This window comes from Anser anser, assembly GCF_964211835.1.
Source record: "Anser anser genome assembly, chromosome: 1".
In the NCBI taxonomy this organism is placed as follows: Eukaryota; Metazoa; Chordata; class Aves; order Anseriformes; family Anatidae; genus Anser; species Anser anser.
Genome location: NC_139720.1, coordinates 187587454 through 187614144, shown reverse-complemented (window position 1 = coordinate 187614144; position 26691 = coordinate 187587454). Strand labels below are relative to the sequence as shown.

Sequence of the window (26691 nt, the reverse complement as noted above, 5' to 3'; positions counted from 1 at the left end):
TTAAATAATTATTTAATTTATTAATTTTAAATATTATCACAATAGTTTTTTGTAAAATAACTTTTCTAGTTGTCATGAGTAAAAGTCAAAAAAGTTGATTGTAAGCAGAGGCTGATTTGGAAAGAATATAAACTGAAAAAAAAATCTTTTTTTTTCAATTTTTTATTGGAGCCAAATTTCAAAAATTCAATTTTGTTGTTGTTGTTATCATTTTATATTTTTTATTATTATTATTGTTTGTTGTACTAGACATTGTAGGAGATTGTAGAACTGTGTACTAGAGATCTGTAGAAGGACCAGGTTGAGGAAAATGCACTCAAAAGTTTAAAAAAAAAATAATATCAGAAAATAAGAAAATATACATCCTATTATGAAAGAAAAAAAAAAAGCCTGAATTTCATATAGTATCTATACTGTGATATGGTTCATTATCCAGAAATTTTCACCTTTTACCATCATCTCAGGTGTTGTTTTTTTGTGTGTGTTTTTTCTTCATTTCCTCTCATCTTGTGCACAAAATACTTCGTATTCACTCTGAACCATCTGTCAGGGAATGTGTACTGGCACTTTCTGGATGCAGAAAATTATTGCTTTTCAAGCAACAATATCAGAAGAAAGGAGAAGGACAAGTTAGGTCTGATGGGAGAAAGGTGCCAGTGTCCTAATCATGTAGTGCATTTTTGATGTCTTCAATATAAGTTTAAATAATATAAAATATTTAGAATGCAGAGAGATTGGACAGTAATTTAATTGAATGTCACAAGTTACATTGTTTAGTTATTGTGAATGAAGACAAGTTTTGAATTTTTGTGTTTTTTTTTTTCAACAGCAGTAATGTTAAAAAAAGAAATTTGATATCCTCTTTCTGTTTTTATTATGAAGAAGTGCTGTCATTCTAGAATACTGAGTCTGTTAGTCTTTAAACATGCCTCTATCCCTGAGTCTTCTGTACAATGCCCATGATCAAGAGGAATACCTTGTTTGGGGGGTGGTGCAGTGCTGGCAGTATTTTAGTCATAGAATGGCTTGGGTTGAAAGGGACCTTAAAGATCTAGTTTCAACTCCCCTGCCACAGGCAGGGATGCCACCCTGGCAGGTTGCTTAGGGCCTCATCCTGCCTGGTCTTGAACACCTCCAGGGGTGGGGCATCCACAACCTCTCTGGGCAACCTGTTCCAGGGCCTCACCACTCTCTGAGTGAAGAATTACCTCTTAACCTCTAATCTAAATCTCACCTCTTTTAGTTTAAAACCACTCCCCCTTGTCCTGACATTATCTGATTGAGCAAAGAGTCACTCTCCATCTTTTTTATAAGTCTTCTTTAAGTACTGCAAAGCCACAGAGAGGTCACCCCAGAGCTAGCTCTTCTTTAGGCTCAGCAGCCCCAGCTATCTTAGCCTTTCTTCATAGGAGAAGTGCTCCAATCATCTGCACTGCCCTATGAAGCAAGACCCTTTTTCCAATGGAAAGGGAAACACATTCTTCTTGTATAGAAGAAATTACCTGGTAAAAGATTTTGGCAGTCTTCATCGTGTAGGTAGTATCAGCAGTTGTGATGCACAGAAAAGTCTCCCAGCTTTTGTTTGAAGTCCCAGAAGGTTCATGACATGAACTACACCTGAGATGTAGTGTAGTTATTTAAGCACTAAGTTGCTAATAACCAAATGTGTATGCTATGCCTCTATTTGCCTGTAGCATAAATGGTCCAGTGGTCACTGCATCCATTACATTTGGTGTATGCATGTCTTTCTGCTTCTTGCATCTCGAGGGTGAGAAAGATTTTCTGTGGAAACTAAGATAATATATAAAAAAAAAAAACTTTTTCACATTCTTTGAGCAAATAGTTCTAAGTCTTAATTTCAGTTCTTAAAATGTCTTTTATTTTTGTTATTTCTTATTGGTGGATTAATGGAGGCTTGGACTATATGGCAAATTTACAGTGAAGCAATGCATGAACTACAAATCCTGGTTTCTTTGTATTTTTGCATTGTTACGTTTCCATTAGTTTTTGATGGATATGCGGATAGGCTTCATACGCTTTCATCATGAACCAATGAGATTTTCCATCTATGAAGACGTAGGGAGAGATTTGTTTGCTACATCTGGTGGCATTTTAAGTACCTTGAGACATCTCACCAATGATCAAGTTAGGTGGTTTAAATTTCGTGCAGTATTAAGACATTGAGCAGGAATATCTGACAAAAGACTTGCAAATATGTCTTAGCCTTTTGCGAACACAGGTAGACAGGATAAACAAATGTACTTAAAATATCGCTAGGTGTCTATATTAAAGCAATTGAATCCTTTCCCTATTAGTTTCTCAGATAGACTTTGTACTATACCAAGGACTTAATTTCTTTCAAAAACTAGATCACTAGACTTGCTTCAATCACTGGTTTTGGAAAAGAACAAAATGAGCTCCACTGAAAAAAAGATCTTTTACAATGGTTTTCCAGCCCAAAAGCTAGTGGCTTGAATGTTGATACTCTGTATTCCATAACTGAAACTTGCTTGCTCAGTAATGGATATACTCATTGGGTATTAGCAACTTTCTTCTTACAGAGCCTATCAGGAGCAGAATTGTTTATTATGATTTGTTTTGTTTTTAAAATGCTTAAGTTGGTCAAATAAGTGAATTTTTACAGTAAAAACCATGATTAGTGGCTTGTTTTCCCAACAGTTCTTTGAGAAAATTTCCTCATTCTGTGCAAAACTGTTTTTCCTGCCCATGTCAGGAGGCAAAACTTGGGAAATTCTGCCTGTTTTTATTCCTGGAAAAAGGAAAGTAAAGCAGAATAGCTCTGCAAACCTAACTCTCTCTACCTGTTATTGTTTATAATAAGTCTTAGACTAGATGATTTCTCTCTGAACTGTAATCCAGCGGATGTATTTTGATTTTCTCTGTATAATGAAAAGGAAACGTTTAAATAAAAGTTCTAAGGAATTATCCCAAAAGAAAATTATCTTTACTTTTTAAAGTGGTAGCTTGATTTTTTTATTTTTTTTTTAGTTCAAGAACCAAAAGACAGTTGAGGGGATAGAGGCAGTGTGTTTTATGACATAAATCTGTTTATGTTACATTAAGAATTTTGTCTTTAGTCAAGTGGTATACAAGGTAAAAAATAATTATCTTTTAATGTTCTATTAAATGGTTGAAATTGGTTTCAAAAGTTTATCTTGTAAAACCATGTTAAAAGGAAATAAATAAATAAATAAAATTTAAGTTTCAGATTATTATTAGCTACTGATTTTGCTTACAGACATAACGGGGGGAAAAAAAGCAGAGACTGAACTCAAGGGTGGGTGGATGGTATATAGATTATTCCCTGCCTTACATGAAATGTACAAGGTGTAACAGTGAAGTGAAGAAGATGATGCTGCCATACTTTGTTGCATCTAATATGTTCATTAGGCAACTGCATGAATGGAAGAAACAATATTTGTTTATTTTCTGTGTGTGTGTTTTCAAGACAAGGAAACTAAAGATTGCTTAAGCGTAATACAGAAAATATGATCAGCTAAACTTTATTTGAAAATTAGAATAAATTACAGTTTTTACATGATCAGGTCATCCTTTGTAAGGGAGAGGAAAAAAAAGAGAAGAAGAAAAAGAAAAAAAAAAAAAGAGCAGCATTAGATTAAGAAGTCCAGACAAAATTACAAAATTCAAGCTTCTTAGGAGGTCATCAGGGTCAGTTTCAGAAATGTGATTTAAAGTCCTTGGGTTTTGATCATGTTATATTTTATCTTCTTAGGAATGGCAAAATTCTATTCAGAAGAATGCAGGACTTGCATTTATTGAGCTCATCAATGAAGGAAGGTAATTAATTTTAAAGCTTTTGAAAAAGTAGTTATTTTGCTTTTATTCCATTGGGTGATAATACTTCCTCACCATCTGTTCCAAAAAGATTGTGAAAAGGCCATTATAATTAACAGATTTATTGTATAGATACTTAACATTGCAAATATTTAATTTAGAAATATATAAATTCTATTTTATTTATTTTTTCATTGGCAGAAGGAAATAGAGACCCCATATAGTTGTTTGGGTTTGTTTGAGATTTGAACCACCATTCTCCTGAGCAGCAAGGTTGCTTTACCCAGACAGTCCAGGAAGCCCGATCTGTAAACCCATCTGCTGCTCCATCTGTTTTAGAAGCACAGCATTTATTGTACAGATGCACATCTTTATACTGTCAGTTCACAAGGATTTTATCTAAAATTTTGGGTCCAATTTTAGTCCTGGAAAGCATGTAAGACACCATGTTTATAAGAGCTGCCTTGCTTTTGCAAGTTGTTATTATCAATCCTCAAGTAGTTTTAATGCTGTATCTGTATATATGTTCTACTCTGTGCAATGTTTGTCAATACTTCCAGTCAGCCAGCTGGGCAGCAATGGGGAAATGGGGACTCTATGGCCTAGCTGGTAATGGAATGCCAAAGACAAATGCAGCCACTTGTGTACTGTGTGTCATTTCTATTGGCCAGTAAATTAAATCCACTTAAATCTAGATGTTTTGATAACTGCACTTGAAAAAAGTATATAGCAATATGCCTGTTGAAGAGATTTTGTTTTATGTGTGTTTTGTTGTATTTGCTTTCCCCAAAGATAGCTCATAATTGCCAGTAGTAAAGTATCAAATCTCTGTATTATAGGATACTTTTTGTCTAGCTGATATTTCAGTGGCTAAGCCATGCATTCATTTCAGAGGAAAAGCAGAAAGCATTAGAGAATAGATAAGAACATTACAATCTGGAAATCAGGAACATGTGCCTTTATACCCAGTTTTTGGTTGGTGTAAATTTTCTTAGATTCCATGCAGGTACTGAAGTTACACTACAATTATAACAGTTAGCAGTGTAGTCTGTTCATTGGAAATTTTTTATTGCTATGAAGCAGCTATTTGAGTTTACATTGTAATAGGGCTCACCTGAGTGAGTTATGTACTGCACCTTATGCAGTAAATATTATACGTAATAGACTGAACAGTTATATTAAGTTTATGTTTTTTGGATAATAGTGTAGAATGCCATTTTGATCCTTTTTATTTCTCAACCTGACTAGTGAGATCAGACATTATTGCATGCTCACTATTGATAAAATGTTAATTCTGAACAAATCCCATATCTGCATATTTTTAGCAATTAGGTATTAAGATATCAGTGGACCCTTTTCAAAATAAAATAATATTGAAGAACTGCTACTTAAATACAGTCAAAGGAATGTCTAATCAAACTGCCCTTAGACACATGTTCCTCTATATACTTTTGTCATAAACATGTCTTAGAACAAGCGTGTGCATATTACTAGAATGCTCTTCTTTGCAATCAGCCCATCCATTTTTAATTTATCCTTTTGGGGATAAAGATAACAGTCTTTTAACTGAAAATTGTTATAAATATTTATTCTACTTAATAGCTAAACTTGTGAATGCAATTCATCAATCATAGCTAGGGAATGCAATTGTGCAGTTGTCAACAATTAACAGGACATAAACAGTTGATGAATGTGCAGCTGAATTAAAGTGCTCCCTAGGATAACCTGAAATTATAAACTGGATCATTTAAAAGAATCTAACAAAGGATCTTTATAATTAAAACAAAGCAGGGTTAATGGGATGTAAAATTGCATATAATTACTGTGCAATAATGATTGAATTTTAAATTATTAAAAGCAAAATGAAGACTAAGAATACTTTGAAGGACTTTCTGGGTTAGATTTTGAGAGACCTGGGTAATAAATCAACAGTTTTGAGCAAGCTTTTTCATTTGAGGGAGAAGGAAAAAAAAAAAAAAAAGGTGTAATGCAGGGGATCATAATTTTTAATATCTTCAGTTAGATGTCTATCTGTTCAAATATATGCATGGTATCACAAGGTGATTTTCTGAGTACCTAACTTTAGTTTGTGCGGTAAATCATTTGAGTGCCTTTCTGGTCTTTGTCTTTATTAGAAATGTTCTGAAACATAATATTTCAATGTAGCTATAGTAAAAATAATAATAAAAATTAACATCTATTTTCCTGCCACTTTAATAACTTGTGTTTTCAATTTAAATTTATTGTGTTCGTTTCTGGTTTTATTTGTTTTAGATAATGTTTTACTAGGAACGTCTGAATGAAACATATTTGTAGAATTGAGAATATAAACACTCTGATAGACTTTTCTAGATTAATTCTGAATTTGTTCTTGATTGCCTGTCAAGTTAACAGTTGTTAGTATAACAAGAGTATCTGACTATAGATTTAAATTAATGCTTTCAAAAAATATCTGCAAAGATATTTAATTTCAGAGTGTAGAATAACACTGTCTATAATATAGGTTTAAAAAAAGATTTAGAGACATCCTGCTTATCATCTTTAACTTTATGCTTCTTTTTAATCAGTCTCATGCTATGAATATGTGATGTTGAGGGTATCACACATGTCAAGAGCTTCACTGATAGCAGTTTAATTAGGATTTTAGATTTACGTTAGGGTATACACATAAGTAGGTTTCTTAAATTATGAGCTGGATGCATCTGCAATGTCAGCTGTATGAGGGGACTTAGAAAGAGTTTGTTTAACGAGGAATGATGTGGGAGGGACATTATAACCCAAGTTTAAGTGGACTGGTGATGGATAAGGTCAAAAGAAAAAGGATGCAGGGGGACAAGAACAAGAGATAAAATAGGAAACACCTCAAATATGTATACAAATGGATACAGCCTAGGAAACAAGAAGGAGGAATTACTCCACATGCAATAACAAAACTATGGCATCACTAGAATGAATGAGATTTGGTGGGATAACCTGGGATAACATTACAGAAGTGCTGTGATGGACAGATATGGGTTCCTCAGGAAGGACAGACAGAAAGCAAGGAAAGAGTGTTTCCTTCTGTGTAGAGGCAGGTAAAATGTACGGATCTTTTCAATGGGACAGAGGACAGCCTGACTGATAACTTGCAGGACAGGATGAGAGAAGAGACTAGTAAGGGTGACATCATGGTGTGAGGTTGTTACAGGCCACCCATTCAGTACAAGGGAAATGAAGAAGCATCTTTAAATAATTCAGGAAGTACCTGAATCACAAACCCTAGTTGTTGTGTAGGTCTTTAAGCTTCCAGACATCTGCTGGAAGTATAACAAGTCGGATGCATAGAGTCAAGAAGATTTCTGGAGGATGTTGGGTATAACTTCTTGATACAAGATGAACCAACTAAAAGTGACACACAGCTGGATCTGCTATTCACTAACAAGCAGGAGTTGCGTTTGGATGTAATTAATGTCAGCTTGGGCTATATTGACTATGAAATAACAGAGTTCAAAATACTGAGGAAAATGAGGATGGGGAGTAGCAGAGTAAAAACTTGATAAGTGCAGATCTTAGCTTATTCAGGAAACGGATAGGATCCTATGGGAGGCAGATCTGGAGATCAGGGGTGTTCCAGAAAGGTCTCAGGATTTTAAGTACAATATTTTCCAAGTGTCCAAGTACAAGAACATCCTAATACTCAAAAAAATAATAATAATAATAATAAAAAATGTATTGAGACTGATTTGGCTAGCCAAAGAACATGTAATAGAATTCTGATGCAAAAAGAAATTATCATAGAATCATTAAGGTTGGAAAAGACCTCCAAGATCATCTGGTCCAAACATCCCCCTACCACCAATGTCACCCTTTAAACCATGTCCCTAAGCACCATGTCCAACCTTTCCTTGAACACCCCAGGGACAGTGACTCCACCACTTCCCTGAACAACCCGTTCCAATGCCTAACCACTCTTTCTGAGAGGAAATTTCCCCTAATTTCCAACCTGAACCTCCACTGGTGCAACTTGAGGCCATTCCCTCTTATCCTATCACTAGCTATCTGTGAGAAGAGGCCGACCCCCCGCTCCCCACACCTTCCTTTCAGGCAGTTGCAGAGCAATAAGGTCTCCCCTGAGCCTCCTCTTCTCCGGATTCAACAATCCCAGTTCCCTCAGCCACTCCTCATAGGACTTGTTCCAGACTCTTCACCAGCTTTGTAGCCCTTCTCTGGACACACTCCAGGGCCTCGATGTCCTTCTTGTAGTGAGGGGCCCAAAACTGAACACAGTATTTGAGGTGTGACCTCAGCAGAGCAGAGTACAGGAGGACGATCACCTCCCTGGTCCTGCTGGTTACACTATTCCTGATATTCAGGATGTAGTTGGCCTTCTTGGCCACCTGGGGAACACTGCTGGCTCAATGTTCAGACAAGCATCGACCAACACCCTCAGATCCTTTTCCTTTGCACAGCTTTCTAGCCACTCTTCTCCAAGCCTGTAGCGTTGCATAGGGTTGTTGTGACCAGAGTGTGGGACCCGGCACTTAGCCATGTTGAACCTCATCCTATTGGCCTCTGCCCATCAATCCAACCTGTCCGGGTCCTTCTGCAGGGCCTTCCTACCGTCCAGCAGACGGAAAGTTCCCCACAACCTGGTGTAGTCTGCAAACAAGGATGCACTCAATTCCCTCATACAAATCATCCATAAAGATATTAAAGAGGATGGGCCTCAACACCGACCCCTGGGGAATATCACTTGTGACTAGTCAACAGCTGAATTTAACTCCATTCAGCACCATGCTCTGGGCCCAGCCATCCAGCCAGTTTTTAACCCAGCAAAGAGCATACCCGTCAAAATTATTCAGGAAGTGGAAGTAGGGACGGGCTAGAAAGGAAGAATTTAGAAACATTGCTGGGGCATGTAAGGAATGATGTCAGGAAGGTCAAGGCTCAACTGGAAATGAGACATCTAAAAGGTATTAAGGGCAGTAAGTGATTCTGCCACTTCATTAGCAGTAAAAGGCTGACCAAGGAAAACACTGTCTGTTGTTGAATGGAGTGGATGATTTAGTGACAGATAAGGCTGAGGTGCTCAATGCCTTACTTGCCTTAGTCTTCACCAAGCCTCTGTGTTTAGTGAAATGGTTCAAGGAGAACTACAAGTAGTGCATGAGGACTGAGTCAAGAATTCCTTTAGAGAAGCTGTCCAGTGGTAAAGAGAGTTCTTGCAAGGGATCTCACTATCATCTCTGAAAAGTCAAGGAAATTGGGGAAGATCAGTGATGCCTCGAGAAATGCAAATGTTGCAACCATCTTCAAAATAGTCCAAAAAAGACAAAGAACTGTAAGCCTGTCAGCTTCTCTTCTATCCCTTGGAAAATCATGGAGCACATCCTTTTGGAATATTTCTGACCACACGAAGGAGAAAATGATTGAGAAAAGTCAACTTGGATTTATGAAAGCTAAACCATTCCTGACCAACCTGTTTGTCTTCTATAATGAAAGAACTAGATCTGTGAACATGCAGAGAGCAGTGGACATCATTTATCTTGTCATTAGCTAGGCTTCCATACTGTCTCCCACAGTACTCAGGTATCAGAGTTAGAATGGTAGAGTCTGTATGGGTAGACAACTAAATATGTAGAAACCTGGCTATGGGATTGGGTTCCAAGGGTTGCAGTTAATTGGTTGTACATTACCTTTATGCCTTTGGCAAATGCAGTATCTCAGGGGTCTAGCCTGTCTCAGAGATAGATGCTACAGATCATTATCAATTAGTCTTCCAGGTATGGATTTCTATCCTCATTCCACTTACATTTTCTTCACCCTTTATATTTTCACAACACTAATCTATTAAGGGATTACCTTGTGCTTTCATCTAAAATCATTTCCTTTCCTTTTTTTCTTTTTCTTCTCAAAATTTCCTCTTTTTCAATAGCAGGAGTAGTCTGATCATAACAGAAATTTGAGGAAACATGAGACTGTATTTCTTCTCAGATTTAAAATTATAAGCTTTATTTCTGTAATTTCATCTCTACCTAAGTCTGATTTCTGCCTGTTGCCATGAAAATACACACTTTTACATATTGACCTACCTGGACCTCAAGACATACTTAAAATTCACAGGAAGCCTTTTTCTTTTAAACCCTGTAGTGTTAAGAGTTTTCACCAATTTCCTGGAACGAGTGGCAGAATGTTTGAAAAGACTGGAAATTTGTGTTTATTTAAATGTAGATGAATTACCGATTAAATCCTGAAAAAAGATTAACAAAGACTTACGCTGCATTCTTTCCATGTCACCTCAATTAGGATTGTTGGGTAACTGCAGAAAACTTTCTTTTGGACATCTTTTATTGCAGTTTGGCAGTTCTGTTAAGTTTGGTTTGTGGTAATTGAGTTCACTGTCTGCAACTCTTAAATGCTCAAGCCCAGTGTTCAAAGGTATACCTGTGGTGCCATTTGCACCACATCAATCATTTTTGATTTATGACTTGCATTTGCAGCTAGTTACCTAAATACACCTTGAAGAGCTCATTTAGTATTTGAGTCCAAGCTTACAGGGAGAAAAGATGGGGTTCCTGGCTTCTGTCTTGACAGTGGTCTTAATCATGGAAACCTTGAGGTCAGAACAGGGAGCTCATCTGAATCATCTAGAAATGCAAGATCACATGGTCTTCAGGCATCATGGTTACTATATAGCTGAGGGCTAACAGAACAGTTCGCAAAGGATTCCAGTCTGATATGCAAAATCCAATGTATGCAAATCCAGGCAGAAAATAGCACTGAGGTACACTATGTAAATATGAAAAAAGGTGTTTGATCGTTTTCTCTTTGACAGATGTAGCCAAATTCTGTTGCTGTACTGTTAGCCTCACCAAGAGTAACTTCTGATTGGAGGAATCCTTTATTAACTGTGAATGGCTGTTCTATGGAAATTCATCGTAAATGTTTTCTTCCATCTGTAGAAGATTCCTGTCATAGATACTTACATAAAATTAGGCACTGAATGTTTGTATTTCTGTGCCAGCTGAGGCATGAGCTTGAGCTCCCTGTTAGATTAACTTTTTATATAATTTCACATTCTTTTCTACAGATGTCCTTGCCCTGCCTCCAGACTAGTAGTCAGTATGTGTTGGACAAACCATACGCTGTTATGAATACCATTTATTCACTCATATATTCAGTATAGTAGGTTCAGTGGAGTTCTTAGACCTGTTTCAGTTTTTGAAGCAACTTCCAGCCTTCTAGTCTTCCTTGATCAGGTCATATCTCAAAGCTGAGGCTGATTCTGAGATGCAGGCCATCTCAGTTGTAGCTGTTGTTTTGGGATGTTTACTAAATGATCTCTGTTTTAAAGAGACAGTTTCATCTTGATTTAAAAAATTCTTACGCAAAGTAGAAAGGCTTTATCAGGAGTGGATTAGATTCTTTTTAGTCAGCTCTGAGTGACAATGACTCTTACTGGTTCTGTGGAATTTCTGAAACATTAATGGTTATTCTCCATAAAGTTTATCTTGCCAGTGTGTTCATGTTGTAGAGCAGTAGCTGGTCTTTGCATGTTGTACTTTCAAACTTTTCTCTAGTAAATTCTTCATCATTCCCCTTTTGCAAGAATCGGGCCTCTGTGCCAGACATTACCTTCTAAAGTTTATGGGAATTTACTTTCAAAGTATTTACAGCAGCACCTCATCTTGTAGAACTTCAAACTGTTCAAGTCAGGCTAGTATATGAATCCTATTATAGGTACCAAGTTCAATGATAGGTTTCATTTCTTATGAATTCCATTAAGAGTAATAATTGTCAAAACAACTGTGTTTGGTGAAAAGTGGCATATTTCCAGGCTGCTTCTTGAAAAAATTAAGCTGTGGGCATCTGATGAAAGTAAGTCAGAGAAACATCTGTTTCCCTGGACATGTGAGTTGGCAGAACTTCAGGAATGAGTAGAGGAAGCAAGACCTTAGCTAAATTATAACAAATGTTCATTTTGTAATCTGTTTTGAAAGTTACTGCTTGGGACTGATCTGCTTTTTTAGTTTATCTCAAACAAAAGAAAGATTGAGTAACATAAGCACAATTGTTTTATCTAGCAGTATAACAGCTAAGAGCCCTCTTTCTCTGTGTGTGAGATTACTACTAGGAATAACTGACTGCAAGATAAGAGTCAGCTTAGAATAACGAAATACAAGTTTTCATCCTGCATTTTTGATGGGTGTAAAAATAGCTCTGTTTGTCACAACGTATCCCAATTAAAATTTAAATCTGTTTGCAAGCATGTTACAGTTTCTGCATGTTTCCAAGACAGTTTGGGACAGTTTGGGCAGTTGGGTATAGTCTTAGCACTGTCTCTGTTTCCAAAAATCCAAAAGGTATTGTCCCAGGCTCTTATTATTTACCTGAGTGACTTGTTAGAATGTGGAACTCCCCAGTCCAGCCTTTTTAAAAGTGTTTAAAGTGTTTAAAGTGTCTGAAACACTGGACATCTAATTGTTTACACATACTTTTTCACAATTTGCTTTAAACTGTAAGTGCTCTAGACTTCTAAAGTAACCTTACTGAGGACACAATTACGGAAAGCAAACTACATGGTTTTAAATAACTTCTTGCATACTCCTAAACAACATTTGCAAATAACTCATGTTTATGAATCAGCATGTCCTGAGATGTTCCCTCACTCAATGTGCTCTCTGCCATAAATCTGAGACACTTCAGTTTTTAGGTGAGGAAAAGCCTGCTCAGTACTTGCATTCTTACAGATATTGCAGCCCCATCATGCTTATTTTTTAGCATTGGCATATCTAAATTCTAGTTTTTATTTCCATTTTCCATACGTTCAGCTAGAAATTTCACACCCATCTGTACAGAAAACTCACTTCCCTGTAGAAGAGTACCAGGATTTGAGTCATAAATGACCTCAGACTACTTTGTTGGTGGATTCTTTACTGGAAATCATTTGATTCAGTCTAAAAACAAATCAAACCCATTTCCTAATAAGGGAGCTTTAACCGTGGTTCATAAATTTGTTGGCATTAATAGAAATCAAGTTTGTCTTGATAAAAAGAAACCATAAGTTACCAAGTTACTGTTTCATCTTTACCTTATCCTGTAAGAATTGCAGCTCAAAGGATAAAAGTTTTGCTGATTATCAGGTCCTGACTGAGATCAGCTCATCTGAGGAAGGACAGGGCAACACATTTGGCTTCAATTTTGGTAGGAGTTTCAGTGGTACAACTGAATAAATGGATAAAGCCAAAACCTTTTCTAGACCAATTCTGGTTTGGTCAATCACAAATGACTAGGAAACATTATAAAAAGTACAGCAAGTCTGTGGTGACACTTCTCAGACAACTCCTTAGTCCCCTGGGAGGACTACTTGTATGGGGATTAATAAGCAAGACTAAAGGGCCAAATTCATCTCTATCTCAACATCAGCATGGACTGATGTTCATCTATTAGCCACTCTCAAAAAACCTTGTATAGGATGAAGATTTACAAGAGTAAATAAGAACATTGGGTACGATTCAGTCACAAGAAATGTTCAATTGTCAGTGATAAGAAAGTGTCACTAAAGGATATGTTTTATTTCCAAAGAAGAATAAAAGTGGTATTGCTCTCAAATTTAAGATTTTCCCCTCTATTTAGCAAGTGCATATGCATTTTTTGTACCTCAAGCTCCTCATTATGTGGATTGGTCACTCCAGTGTCATAGGATGGTTTGGGAAAGATGCAGAGAATAGAATTTTATCTGAAAAGGAGTGCTCCATAAAAATCTGTGAATGGGAAACATAATTGAGCAGATGACTGAAATATATATATATATATTGATATATTGGATGGGTTTCAGACCTGTATTGATAATGATATTGTTATAATAACAACATTATTATAAGGTATTTACATATTATATAATGTAGCAGTATGAAACATGAAGTTTTTGTTCTTGAGCATATATGCTAGAGAATTGGTTTATCTTTTGGAAATGTCTGAAGAGGTAAAAGACCAGTCTATCATAGAAATTTTCTTGTAGAAAATTGTAGAATATAGAGATAAGCAAAAGGAAAATACTATTCTAGATTTGCGTCAGAAAAGATATTACCATTGAGATACTGCAGCATTACTGTTACTATGTAAATAATGCTGAGAATTTGTCTATAATAATGCTGCCAGTCTGGGCTATGCACAGTGAGGAAAGGTTTAATCAGTCTCTGAGATGAGTAAACCCCAAAAGACAATTTTTACTAAATATTCTGGCATAAAAGAAAAGTTAAAGAGAGCTGTATTATTTAGCCTAGTAAAGTAGGGACAGATGGAATATCAGAAGGTCGTAAGAAAGAACAAGAATTAAAACTAAGGCAAACATTTGCATAAACATGAAACAATAAAGACTACTGAAGAATACATTTGGACTGGAAAGTAAAGAAAGAATTTTAACTTTCAGAGGAGTTTCTAAAGCTGTGCTGGAGGCAAGAACCTTGATCACATTTTCACAAATCAAAGATTTATGAGCCAGATTTCATGAAAACACATTTCATAAACTAAAGACAGTTTATGAAGGAATTTGTATGATGTAACTGCATTTTGTAGTGAAGGAGTACAATTTCAGATCTTTGTCCCTCTCTCTTATTTGCAGTGCTTGAAGGAATTTTTTTAATTTTTTTTTTTAATTCATCAGCAGTCTTCGATACTATCAAGTGTGAGATTTTTCCTGGTTTGGGATCCTTTCTGAATCTTTTTTTTTTTTTTTTCAATGACGATCCACAAGATAGTCATAAGCACTTGTTCTCATGCCAGAAAAGTCTGAGATTTCTTTTATTTTAATCTTGTGCCATGCATGTGATTGAGTTAGTAGGATTTACCCAAGCAACTGAGAGACAACTAGGAGATGAACCTGAAGATTAGAGGAAAGCAAATGTCACTCCTTCAGGAAGGGCAAGAAGGAGGACATGGGAAACTACAGGTTGGTCAGCCTCACCGCAGTCCATGGGAAGGTGATTTAACAGCTAATCCTGGAAACTATTTCCAGACACATGAAAGAGAAGAAAATCATCAGGAGTAGTCAGCATGGATTCACTAAGGAAAATTCATGCCTGACTAACTTGATAAGCTTCTATAATAAAATGAACAGCCTGATGGATGAGACAAGAGCAGTGGATATTGTATTCCTGGACTTCAGTAAGGCCTTTGACAGTGTACCCCATAAGATTGTCATAGAAAAGCTGTTGAAGTATGAGCTGGATTTGCAGACAGCAAGGTGGATCAAAAAATGGCTGAATAGCTGGGCCCAGATGGTAGTGGTCAGTAGTGTGAACTCTACTCGGAGGCCCATAACAAGAGAAGTACCCCAAGGCTCAATACTGGGTCCAGTCCTGTTTAACATCTTTGTTAACGATCTGGACGATGGAGTAGAGTGCACCCTCAGGAAATGCAGGGATGACACAAAAATGAGTGGAGAAGCTGACTCACCAGAAGACCACGCAGCCATCCACAGTGACCTTGACAGTCTGGAGAGGTGGGCTGACAAAAATTTCATGAAGTTCAACAAGGATAAGTGCAGAGTGCTGGCCCTGGCGAGAAACAACTCCAGGTGTCAGTATGTGCTGGGTGTCACCCAGCTGGAAGGCAGTTCTGAAGAAAAGGACCTGGCATTCCTGGTGGACACCAAGCTGAACATGAACCAAAAATACGCCCTTGATGCTAAGAAGCCTAATGTTATTCTTGGCTACATTGGGCAAAGTATTGCCAGCAGGTAAAGAGAGGTAATCCTTCCACTAGATTCAGCACTGGTAAGGCCACATTTAGAGTGCTGTGTCCCTCTCTAGGTCTCCCAGTACAAGAGAAGCCTGGACATCCTGGAGGGAGTCCAATATAGGGCCACCAAGATGATGAAGGCACTGGAGCATCTCTCCTATAAGGAGAGGCTGGGAGAGCTGGGACTGTTCAGCCTGGAGAAGAGGGGGCTCAGGAAGGATCTTATCAATGTCTATAAATCGCTGAAGGGAGCGGGCAAAGAGGATGGAGCCAGCGTCTTTTTGCTGGTACCCAGTGCCAGGACAAGAGGCAATGGGCACAAACTAGCACATTGAAGGTTCCCTCTGAATATCAGGAAGTGCTTCTGTGCTGTGCAGGTGACGTTGTTCTGGCACAAGTTGCCCAGAGAGGTTGTGGAATCTCCCTCCTTGAAGACCTTCAAACACCACCTGGACATGGTCCTGGACAACCTGATCTATGTATCCCTACCTGAGCAAGCGGGTTGGACTAGTTGACCTCCAGGGGTCTCTGGCAACCTAAACTATTCTGTGATTCCATGATTCTGTGAAAAGCAGCTTGAAAATACAGAATAACTTCCTGTTAGAAGTAAAAATCAGTAGCAAAAAAGTTTTTTTTTTTAAGCAGTGTTTTTCAGTTTGAGATGGTAACAAGTTTCCTTGAACAAATACAGCAAACAGATAAGCAAGCTCCTTTTCAAAAGCCTCTGCGAGGCATCACTTCCCTGACTTTGCAGTAGCTGCCTTTCCTTTCAAAAGTAAGATGAAATATTTAAATGTCTTGATGCATTATGCTTCTGTTTTCTGCCCTACATTCTTGCACTTACAAATCAAAACATCATGACATGCAAAATTTCTTGTCAATGGCCTAGATTTGAACTTTTCTCTTTTTCAAGGCTGTTTTTCTGGTAAAGGATTTTATGACTACAGTAGTTCTTATTAGTCTTCTAGATGCAAAAGCATAGTTTACCTAGTCTTTGAAGTTCTATCTCCAATGTTTGTATATAAGTGAATCACTATATGTCTCTTATTAGCACTTATTGGTACAATATTGTTTAATGCTCGTACAGTATTGATAGGTCATGGCCTCACTTTTATCATAATCACAATGTGCTGACTACCATACAAACATTTTTTTGTCTTTTTCTTGAAGAGATTGCCCTCAGTAGTAGGCATGTGAGTACATGAAATAGCAGGCAAGAAACAGTTAAAATAATACTGAGAGATTCCATAGATAAGAGTTTTGTCAACAAACAATAAGGAAGAGAGAAGGTATGTCTATAGTTTTAAATAAAACCAAATAGCCTGGACTAGCCTATGTTCATACGACTTAAGGTTAGCACCTGAGAGCAGAGTGTCTGCATCTGTCCTACAGACCACTCAGTCTAGGTCTTCCCTGGAGTCTGTATAGTTCCCATTTCACTTCATTTTGCCCATTTAGTTCAGATATTTTTTGAATAATATAAGGGCTACCCTCTAGAATGATGGTATGTTCTACGTGTGCTGGGGTATGGGATGAAAACACCTGCACAACGTTCCTGGAAAGAATTTAAGTTGATTTGGTCTTATCTATGCATCCTCAGTGCACAGTACCTTGAACCATGCCCAAAATGAGTTGGGGGAAAGCTAGTACTTTGAGTGTTGTAGGCAGTCAGGACCGTGTGCTCGGGCATACTCATTGGTTCCCTTTTATTTTTCATTTCCTTTACTTTAGAACTGTGGACCCTAAAGATTTGCAGCATTTCCAGGTTACCTGAAATCTGGGTAAATTTGTTGTGTCCAAAAGCTGCGGCAACTCTAAAGTTGTTCCCAAAAGGATCAGAGTTCTCACACTGTGGAGCAGAATGGTCCATTAGAGGGGTTGGAGATAGAACTTGGGTCACCAGCAGTTTCAGCCATCTGATTTGAATCATCTCTGCATGTCTATAATTTTTTTCATTTTTCTGTAAAGCAGAGAGATGCCAGTGTTGACAGATTTTTGTTTGTACATATATATTTTTTCCCTGAATATTGGCAAGAGATTGGTTTATAACTTGCAAAATTAACATTCTCTGATAATCTATTTGAAGCCCCCTGTAGGTGTTTTAATGTGTAAATGGGCACTCAGAGAGTGTGAATGCTTCTTATGACAGATAAAGACGACTAAGATGAAGGTAGTATGTATTTATCATTGCCCTTTTGGAGACCGGTTCATGAACAGAAGCATCTTAGATTATTTTTTGAGGCATAAAAGCCATGTCCAGATGTCCGAAATAATAAACCCAGCGGATCCGAGCTAGTGTCTATATTTTCTCACCAAATTCCAGGTAGTAGGGAGAAACCTATTGATGTCACCTGAAGCCATCCTGAAATGGAAATCCTGCCTGGGCCAAAACTGACTCAGAGATACTGAATTTGCACAGTGCTTGAGTAACTCACTGATTTATTCCTTCAGGAGGGATGTGCAGTTAGTAGACACTTGAAATCTGTGTGTTCAGTTTTTAAATCCTTGCTAGTTGATCCCTGCTCATTAATGTCGTAAGGAAAAGTTCAAGAAGACCTGCGATGCGATGTAAAATTTGACTGGAGATGGTAAACGCTCAGTTCTAGTATTTTCTCATATCAGAGAATCTTGTTAAAGTCATGAATACTCACACATAATCCATTTATCTGAATACTTTATATTAATAAAATACTAAAGCATATCTTTCAATAGGGTAGATTTAAAAATACAGCTAAATTTTGAAGAGGACAATGGAAGCAACTTCAGTCTTTCAGCCTATGCTTTGTCAAAAACTTTTTAATTTGAAGAACAATAGCAAAGAAATATCAAAAAGACTTATTAAAAGGATGAGTATCTGTTGTGAAACCTTGATCCAAGTTTGTTTGTCCTTATCTCTAAACAGAGGTCCCAATATTCATGTCTTTCCATGCCACATATCCATATTAAACATTCAAGGAAAGTGATTTTCTTCCTTCACAAATGGCAGATCACATCGAAGGAGGCAAAAATAGAGTTCAAGTCTTTCACCTTATGGGTATAACACGCAGTAATCATGGATTCCATTTCTAATAATTATGACTTTGATTTGTGGTGCTCCCAAGCACCCAACCTTAGGGTGGGATTGACTAGTAACTTCATGTTCTTAATATTGGAATATCTGAATTTGTGTGCTTCTCTGATGCTGCAGAAAGGAAAATCCTAGACCACGTGCCCATTTGGCACAAACAGAAACAGTTCTTCCTGATCCTAAACAGACAGTCGTGTCAGATCTTTGCATCCTGAAAGATATTTCCTCCCTGCTTGTAAGAAGAGCAAAGCAATTTTGAATAGAGTGAACAATCTTAGGTATGGACAGTAGGGACAAGAAACCAGTTGGTTCCATTCTTCCTGTCCAGTGAGACATCAACATTATTAATAATGCAGTGTTGTTTATGTTGCAATTTTACTATATGAATGTATTTGATGTTTTTTCTGAGTCTTAATTTAACATATCTGATTGAAATCCTCAGTCTCAAGTTAATCTTAATCTTTTTTTTCCCCCCCTTTTTTTTTTTAAGTAAAATTTGTCTACTCCTGATATTGTAAAAACCTTGGAAACATGATACATTTTTTACTTCATTGTTTTAAAAACATATGGGAGATATTTATATTATTTTGCAATTTTAATAGAATCTTAAATCTCAACGTCATGATTTTTCAAGACTTTGAAAGGGAATATTTATATTTAATGATATAATGGTATCAGTAAGAGTTTAAGTAGTTGTCTAGGTTTTTTAAATGATGCTGCAATATTCATATTAAGACTTCTGTTAAAAACATACTAGAAATATACTTCCATATTTTCCCTTCAATAAGAAATAGCAAGCTTTTTCCATGTGACATAATTTCTTAGTGTACTTGCAAATACCAAAAATTTTGAATAAAGGTAATTTTTTCATGTCAACTAATTTAGCAATTACATTGTACTAATTTCATGACTTTTTTCATTTTAAGTAATAAATAACTTATATAAGTACCTCAAATACAAAGGTTGATTTTGATTCTTCTTATTTTAGGTTATTATGTCATGCAATGAAAGATCATATAGTGCGTGTTGCAAATGAAGCAGAATTTATTTTGAACCGACAAAGAGCTGAAGATGTCCACAAGCATGCTGAGTTTGAGGTAAGCCTAAGAGTTGATGCATTTTTGCTTTTCTGTTTTCACTCAGTTGTCACCTAGACTGTAACCCCATGCAATAAAGATTTTCTTCTTCCAAGAAAGAAATTTATATTGAAGACATTTCAAAACTAGTTTTTAAAAGCCTTGGTAAATGTCAAACACAAGGAACTGGTTTAATTTCTCATCTCCTCAATGAAATTCATGAAAACGTTTACAGCTTGAAGAAATCCCTTAATCAGAATGTCTGCTAAACTGGTATGGCAGACCCTTTAGTTTCACAAAGAAGTTTTCTGATTTATTGCAAATAGTAATGCAAGTCACATTACTAATTATTTCTGTTGGATTTTATCAGCAGTAAGTTCAGTAAGAAAGAAAAACAGCTAATATATATATAAGGCATTTCAAAAAATTAAGAAATATAAATGTTTTGTTATAATTTGTATTTTATGATATTTTTGTTAGGATACTTCGCATTTTGGATCTCCTTAGAGAATTCACTTTCTATAAATTACATACTGAAACATGATAATACATATTTTAGCTACTAGTCATTAACTAATCATTAACTAACTAATCATTAACTACTGACAATGTGTTTATATTGCCTGTTCTTTTTTAAGTATTGGAAGAAGTAACATAGCAGCTGGATCCCATAAATCTATAATTTTTGCCCCTTCAAAGGAGTCAAATTTCAATTGCTTTTTTCATCAATAAGAGTTGTAATTAAAAGCAAATTACTTGAAAATGATGCAAATATACAAAAAAGCTATTTCAAAAACATTTTTTCAAGTTCAGTGTTTAACATGTTTTTGATGATTCCTTCGGGATTAATTTTGTTCCTATCCAAAAAAAGTCATGCAAAAGTAGTCAAATACAGTTAAAATTCATATTTTTGACATGACTTTCTCAAATATAATTTTGCATTTTTAAACTGCCTTTATACAACATTTCAACATCACTTGTTTTTATTATTTCCAAACTTGCCTGTGTTTGCATACATTTGTATATAAATATATGTGTACAAGCACACTTTTCCATGTGTTTTAATGCTGAAGTGACCTAGAATTGAGATAGACTGACTTAGTATTAATGATAATAAATAGCTGTATCAATTTATTCATCTGTCAGAAAGTGTCAACAAGCACCTGGTGGCTAGAAATCCAGTAATCTTAGTTTTGATGAGGTTTCTATCTCATTGAAACAGCTCTCTTAACTGTACACTTTGATGTACTAGTTCTCGTGCTCCTTGACCTAGCTGAAAAGTGTGAGACACAGAGATATCTGTTGTCATTTTCAGTACACATAACCTTTACTTCATTTTGTCAGAGCAGACAGCAGACACTTGTCATATGGGATTGCAACAACTTTATTACTAAGAATATACTGGATATTTCAAACTTAGATAAAATCACATTTACAATTAAGTGTGTGTCAGAGTGAAGTTTCATATTGCCTCAACAATAAATAACATTTGATATTTATCACAGAATCAAGCAGTAACCTAAGATGACAATAGAAGATTGAGTTATCTGTTCTTTGAAGAATACATTGAGCTATAAGATCTGTCAGAACTCTATACAAAATGAGAATATTCAATTAACTTCCAGCTTCTGTTAGCAAATAGGATTTAGAATATTAACTAAATTCCCTAAAGGAATTGCCTTAAGTCAGTCTTATTGTCTGGTGAAGAAACCAACACATTTTTCATATATGAAATTTTTCATTATATTTGTCACATGAAAAACCTCAGCTACATATTTCAGATGAATAAGATAAAATCTGAAAGTCATAAAAGAAAATTATGATATGTAGTCTGTGTTAAATATGAACCTCAGATGTACTTAAATAAGGTGGCAGTTAAAGTCTGAAAGAATGTTTTATATATTGCCTTTAATAATGGTAGGTATATAACCAAACATTTTATTATTCATCCTACTTGAAAGTAGTAAGGACAAAGAGATTTCTGGTAGTTTTCTCTTGCATAATTGTAAATCTGTCATTTTGTTTTAATAAGCTGTATTGGTATATATTCTGGGGTTTAGCACATGTTAATCGTTGCTCTCAGCAAGAAAAGTGAGTGGCTATTTTATTTTTACCTTTTAAACTTTAATTGCATAATTATGGATGAAATTATTTGGCCCAAGCTGCACTGAGTTATTGCATTGCCTGCATAATGGGGAGGCCTTGGACCAGCATGTAAATTTTATCCTGTGACTACAGTTGCAGTCAGGGCAGGAGAAATTCCTCCTAGAATGGTTGCTTTGCAGTTAACTTCCATTTTGTTAACCTTTGTAATTGTTCAGGAAGAAAAATGAAAATTTAATTTTACTGTCCAATGAGCTGGTGAAATATTAACCTCATTACTAAGGCAGATCATTGTACTAATTGGTGCTTCACTGTACAAGAAGATAAATTGAAAAATGAATTAACCCTTTATGAATTAGTGTAATGATTGTTCTTTTCCAGATAGATTACTTGAAATAATGGCTATAGCATAGTGGAAAGACCACTATTAAAATCTTACCAAATACTAATGCGATCAGTAGAAAAAGGGTAGTGTGCAGAAATATGAAGAATAAGTACAATCTACCGTGAGGTATGCTAAACTGTAATTGCTTTTTAGAATATTAGAATATAGTGGTCTATTCAACACTAAGTGTTACAGTAGTGAGTATTGGTTGAACATTCTAAAATGGTGCACAATAATCTGTGCATGCAAAAATGTAGGTCTTTTAAAATAGGTAATTTTCAAATTAGCTCTTTTGAGAATAAACAAGCTTTTGTAATTTACACCTAGAAAATGATGTAATTGACTCCTTTTAATTACTATAGCTACATTTGCTTTAGACATTTTGAAAGGATTTTTACTGGGAGGAGAAATTGGATTTAATCTTAACATGGTTTTGAGAAAAGAAATGGAAAATTTACATTGATCTTATACATAAAGGATTTATCAAAACTAAAATGTGTTATTCGGTTTTGACAATTTTAGAAACGAATTTGCATGAATAATTACAGCATTTATTTTAGAGTTAATTACCTGTTAAAGGAAACATTATAAAAACTTTAGATCTTACTCAGTTGTAAAGATGTTACTTTTTATCCATTAAGATATTTTAGAAGTTGTGTGTATGTTAAGAAATTTTTTCATTTTATGATATAAGACTGAAAATATACTTCTTAATTTGATAGTCAAAGGAGTTTCCCTTTAGCACCCATAATAATAGTTATATTTTTATTTCTTTAATTTGAATTGTAGATTTTATTAAGTTTAAGAATCAAGCCCAGCATACATATATATATATATTTATTTTTTTTTCTGCATGATTGGTTTGAAGTAGAATTTACTGTATATTATGTCATACATACGTTATACCTGTATTTTATGCCTGAGAATACATGAAAATTTTACAAGACCAGCACTTAAGGCATACCCATGTTCACATACATACACATGGGGATGCACAGTTTTTAGTTGTAATTCAGATTTTTTTTGCCATTGATTGCCCTTTAAATTCTACATGTTCTGACACCTTTCTTGTGAATTAAATATAGTAGTAGAACCATTTAAATTGAATGGTGTGTCTGTTCCTCTTAAAAGTATTTTAATGAGCTTGTTGGTTCTTGATATGTTTAAAGAGTTTTAGTACATAACCATTTTAAGGTGACTCCTAAATAGCCTATCTTTTGTCAAGTAGTTGTACTTTCATTTCTAGTCACAGTGCGCTCAATATGCTGCTGACAGAAGAGAGGAGGAGAAGATGTGTGATCATCTTATCAGTGCTGCTAAGCATCGAGACCATGTTACAGCCAATCAGCTAAAACAGAAGATACTCAACATACTAACAAATAAGCATGGTGCATGGGGAGCTGTTTCTCACAGGTAAGCTGCAAACATAAAATGTGTGGTTTAAATTTTAATTTCGAAGTTTAAGAGCAACAGTTACTGTATAACTGAAAAATGAATATAGTAGGAGTTAGAATTGCTAAAACATTCTTTCTCTGCTAGTCTTTTCTTCAACTGTTTCTTGAAAAGTCCTCTTTGCTAAAGATTCAAAGATAAAATTCCTTGATAGATTGCAAACATAATATTTTACCATATTTTAAATAAATTGTAATGGGTATTTGTCAATTATAAAGCAGATATAATACTGATACTGTTGGTGTATCAGTAGCTTTTGAGGCTCCTAACAGTATTATAGCCTCTCTGAGTGAAATGCTCTGAATGAGATACTAAGAGAGAGAGAGCTTGCCATACAGATGTCAACGAAGGAAGCGTGAACAAAAGATCAGAGAGTCAAAATGACATGTCTAGCATTATAGTCAGTATTAGAACAACCAGCAGAACCGAGTCACATGGGTTGCTGTCTAATACTTTCTTCTGTTTATATCTTTTCTGTGCAAGTGATGAAGCAGGAAGGTCCACTGGTAAAACTTAACTGTCCTACTACAAAACAGTAGTTAACACCAGCTGTGCAAAAAGTCTATACACTTAAAGCAAAACCTATATGTCTGCTTGAATTTATCATCTAAAGCTGAATGCAACCAAAGTGCACTCAATTTTGCAGGTGCTCCTGTAAAAACAAACAAATAAAACAAAACAAACAAACAAACACTGCATGATCCAAAATACAAAATTCTTACAGTATGTGATAAAATATTTGAGATTTTAATCAGATCTGTGTTGAATACTGTTTTTATAAGTTTATTCTATTCAACACAGAGATGAAATGAAACTTTTTCATATGTCATACCAAAAAAACACAAAGCCTTGCTCTTCTGAATCACAAAAATAGCCAGTGGCTAAGGTGCTGACCTTCATGTGGAAGAACTGAGCTCAAATTACTCTTTTCCTTCACGCAGAGCAAGGTCTTGAAACTGGGTCTGTCATCTGAGTGCCCTGTCTGCAAAGCTAGAGACTGGCAAGTCTCTTTCTTTGTGCATTCTAGCCAATTAATAAATTGATTATTTATTCAAACTGGGACAGCTCAAACAATAGAGATTGAGGAAGTTTTGCTCCCAAATATCAATTTTTTATAGTTTAATTTCCTTCTTGAATCCTGTTTGTCTGCTCTGAGTCAGGCAGAGCAGAACAAAAAGTTCCATTTTAGCTGAGAAACCTTTTCAGGAAAAATCTAGTTAAGACTGATATGCTGATTAAAAAATAAATAAATAAATATAATCCATAGATAAATACTTTCTTTAAGGAAAAACTGTCTGAATGTAGCTTCAGCTTATTAGAAAAGATGTTTGAATAATAGACTTGACACATCAGTAATAACATTTTATAAATACCACGTATACTGTTAATTCTTTTTGTCATTCTGTCTAGTTGGTTCTTGAAGTTTACAGTGTAAACTAAAATGCAGTTTTTCATATTCATCATCCTCATATCTTCCAAAGAAAACACAATTTCCTGGATGACCAAGGAGATGTATTTTATTTTTATTTGTTTAAGCTGGAGTTCAGTCTTAAAGAAATTCTATAGTCTAACATCACAGACATTCTGGTGGTAATTAAAAAAATGACATTAAGATTCAACAACCATGTTATCTCTAGTTGAGGCTTAAAGTAGTGTATCTGTAGACTTGAACCTGATGAAAATAAGTGCAATTTTCAGTCCTTTTAATGTCTTTGAATTTTTTAAAAAGTTGTGCCTCAAGTTCGGTTGCAGACACTTTGCAGGCTTTGGTCAGTTCCTCTCCATGTCATTGGTCACTAATTCTTACAGTAGACTATCTCCTCCTTGGGTCAGAAAACTTTCCTCTCTTGCATTGTTGAAGGCATACTAAGTGTCAACAGACCACTGCTGCAGCTTTTTTTCGCTTTTTAGTCCATGATAGTTTTTGATGGGCCATGAAGCAGCTTGACACCTTTGACAAACCTATCAAACTTCTTATATCAAGAAAAATAAATTCCTATTTTATTCCTATCATGCCACTTCCCCTGTGTGCTTACTTCTGTTTCTTGCAGTGCCGCTTTCCCATTTTGGCCACATATAGTGCAGCTGTTGTCCTAGTTGGTTTTTAGCTACAGGCTACTTGTGGCTAATTTTTAACGTAGAGAAGTGAGCAAGTTGACAGTACAGGGTCTCCAAGTGGGGTTCACCATTCACAGGAGCTGAACAGGACACATGTCCTTGCACATTAGGTCCTACCACATGTGTCATGACAACTGGGTAATCCATCACAGAAGCGCACTTTCTGTTAAGAGACCTAATGGACTGTAAAGGGAGAGGCCTATGACACCAGCAGATATGGGAAGATGACCAGTTGGAAAGCATCTACACCTTGTTAAGAACCAAGGTCATTCGTTCTCAGTGAGCAGATTTAAAAGACTTCAAGTGCAGAAAAGAGAGAGGGCTCGGGAAACTATTTAAGCACAGAAATCAAAACCTGTTGTTAATTAGGTGGTTTCTCCAGTACTTTTTATATAATGGAAATTAAGATGTAATCTAAAATTTTACATTCCTGTTGTCTCGGCTGTCAACATGCTGACAAAACATGTTTAAAGTAACGATTTTTGATTCTTGATGGAAAATTACAGTGTTGGCAGTCTCTCCATGCTTTCCTATGCCCCAGAAGATACAGTCTTAACTGGAAGAGAGCTACTAAAAAAAAATAGTTTGGCATTCCAGACATCTAGACCTCTGTAGTGACCACATCATTTCTGTCAGGAAGAATTTTTAGAGATTTGAAAGCACATCACCAATTCCCTGTTCAGCTCTTGAATCTGAGAACATTGTTGGAAACTGCAAACTAAAGAAACATGACACACTGGTGGGAAGGGATGGCATCCAAGCCTTGACAGGCTTGAGAGGTGAGGCTGTGCGAACCTCATGAAGTTCAACAAGGCCAAGTGTAAGGTCCTGCAGATGGGTCAAGGCAATCCCAAGCACAAATACAGGCTGAGCGATGAGTGGATTGAGAGCAGCTCTGAAGAGAAGGACCTGGGATTGTTGCTTGATGAGAAGCTTGATTTGAGTTGGCAATG

General features: G+C 35.9%; 1 protein-coding gene across 12 annotated transcripts in view; it reads left to right on the top strand.

Moving 5' to 3' along the window:
- NBEA (neurobeachin) overlaps window positions 1-26691 on the top strand; it is a 520716-nt gene that overhangs the window by 256278 nt on the left and 237747 nt on the right. For all 12 annotated transcript variants that reach the window (XM_083801108.1, XM_083801105.1, XM_083801107.1 and 9 more), the window contains 3 exons: window positions 3755-3819; window positions 19593-19701; window positions 23415-23581. In XM_083801108.1, coding sequence (XP_083657234.1) covers window positions 3755-3819; window positions 19593-19701; window positions 23415-23581 — 341 coding nt within the window. The remainder of the gene's footprint in view (window positions 1-3754; window positions 3820-19592; window positions 19702-23414; window positions 23582-26691) is intronic.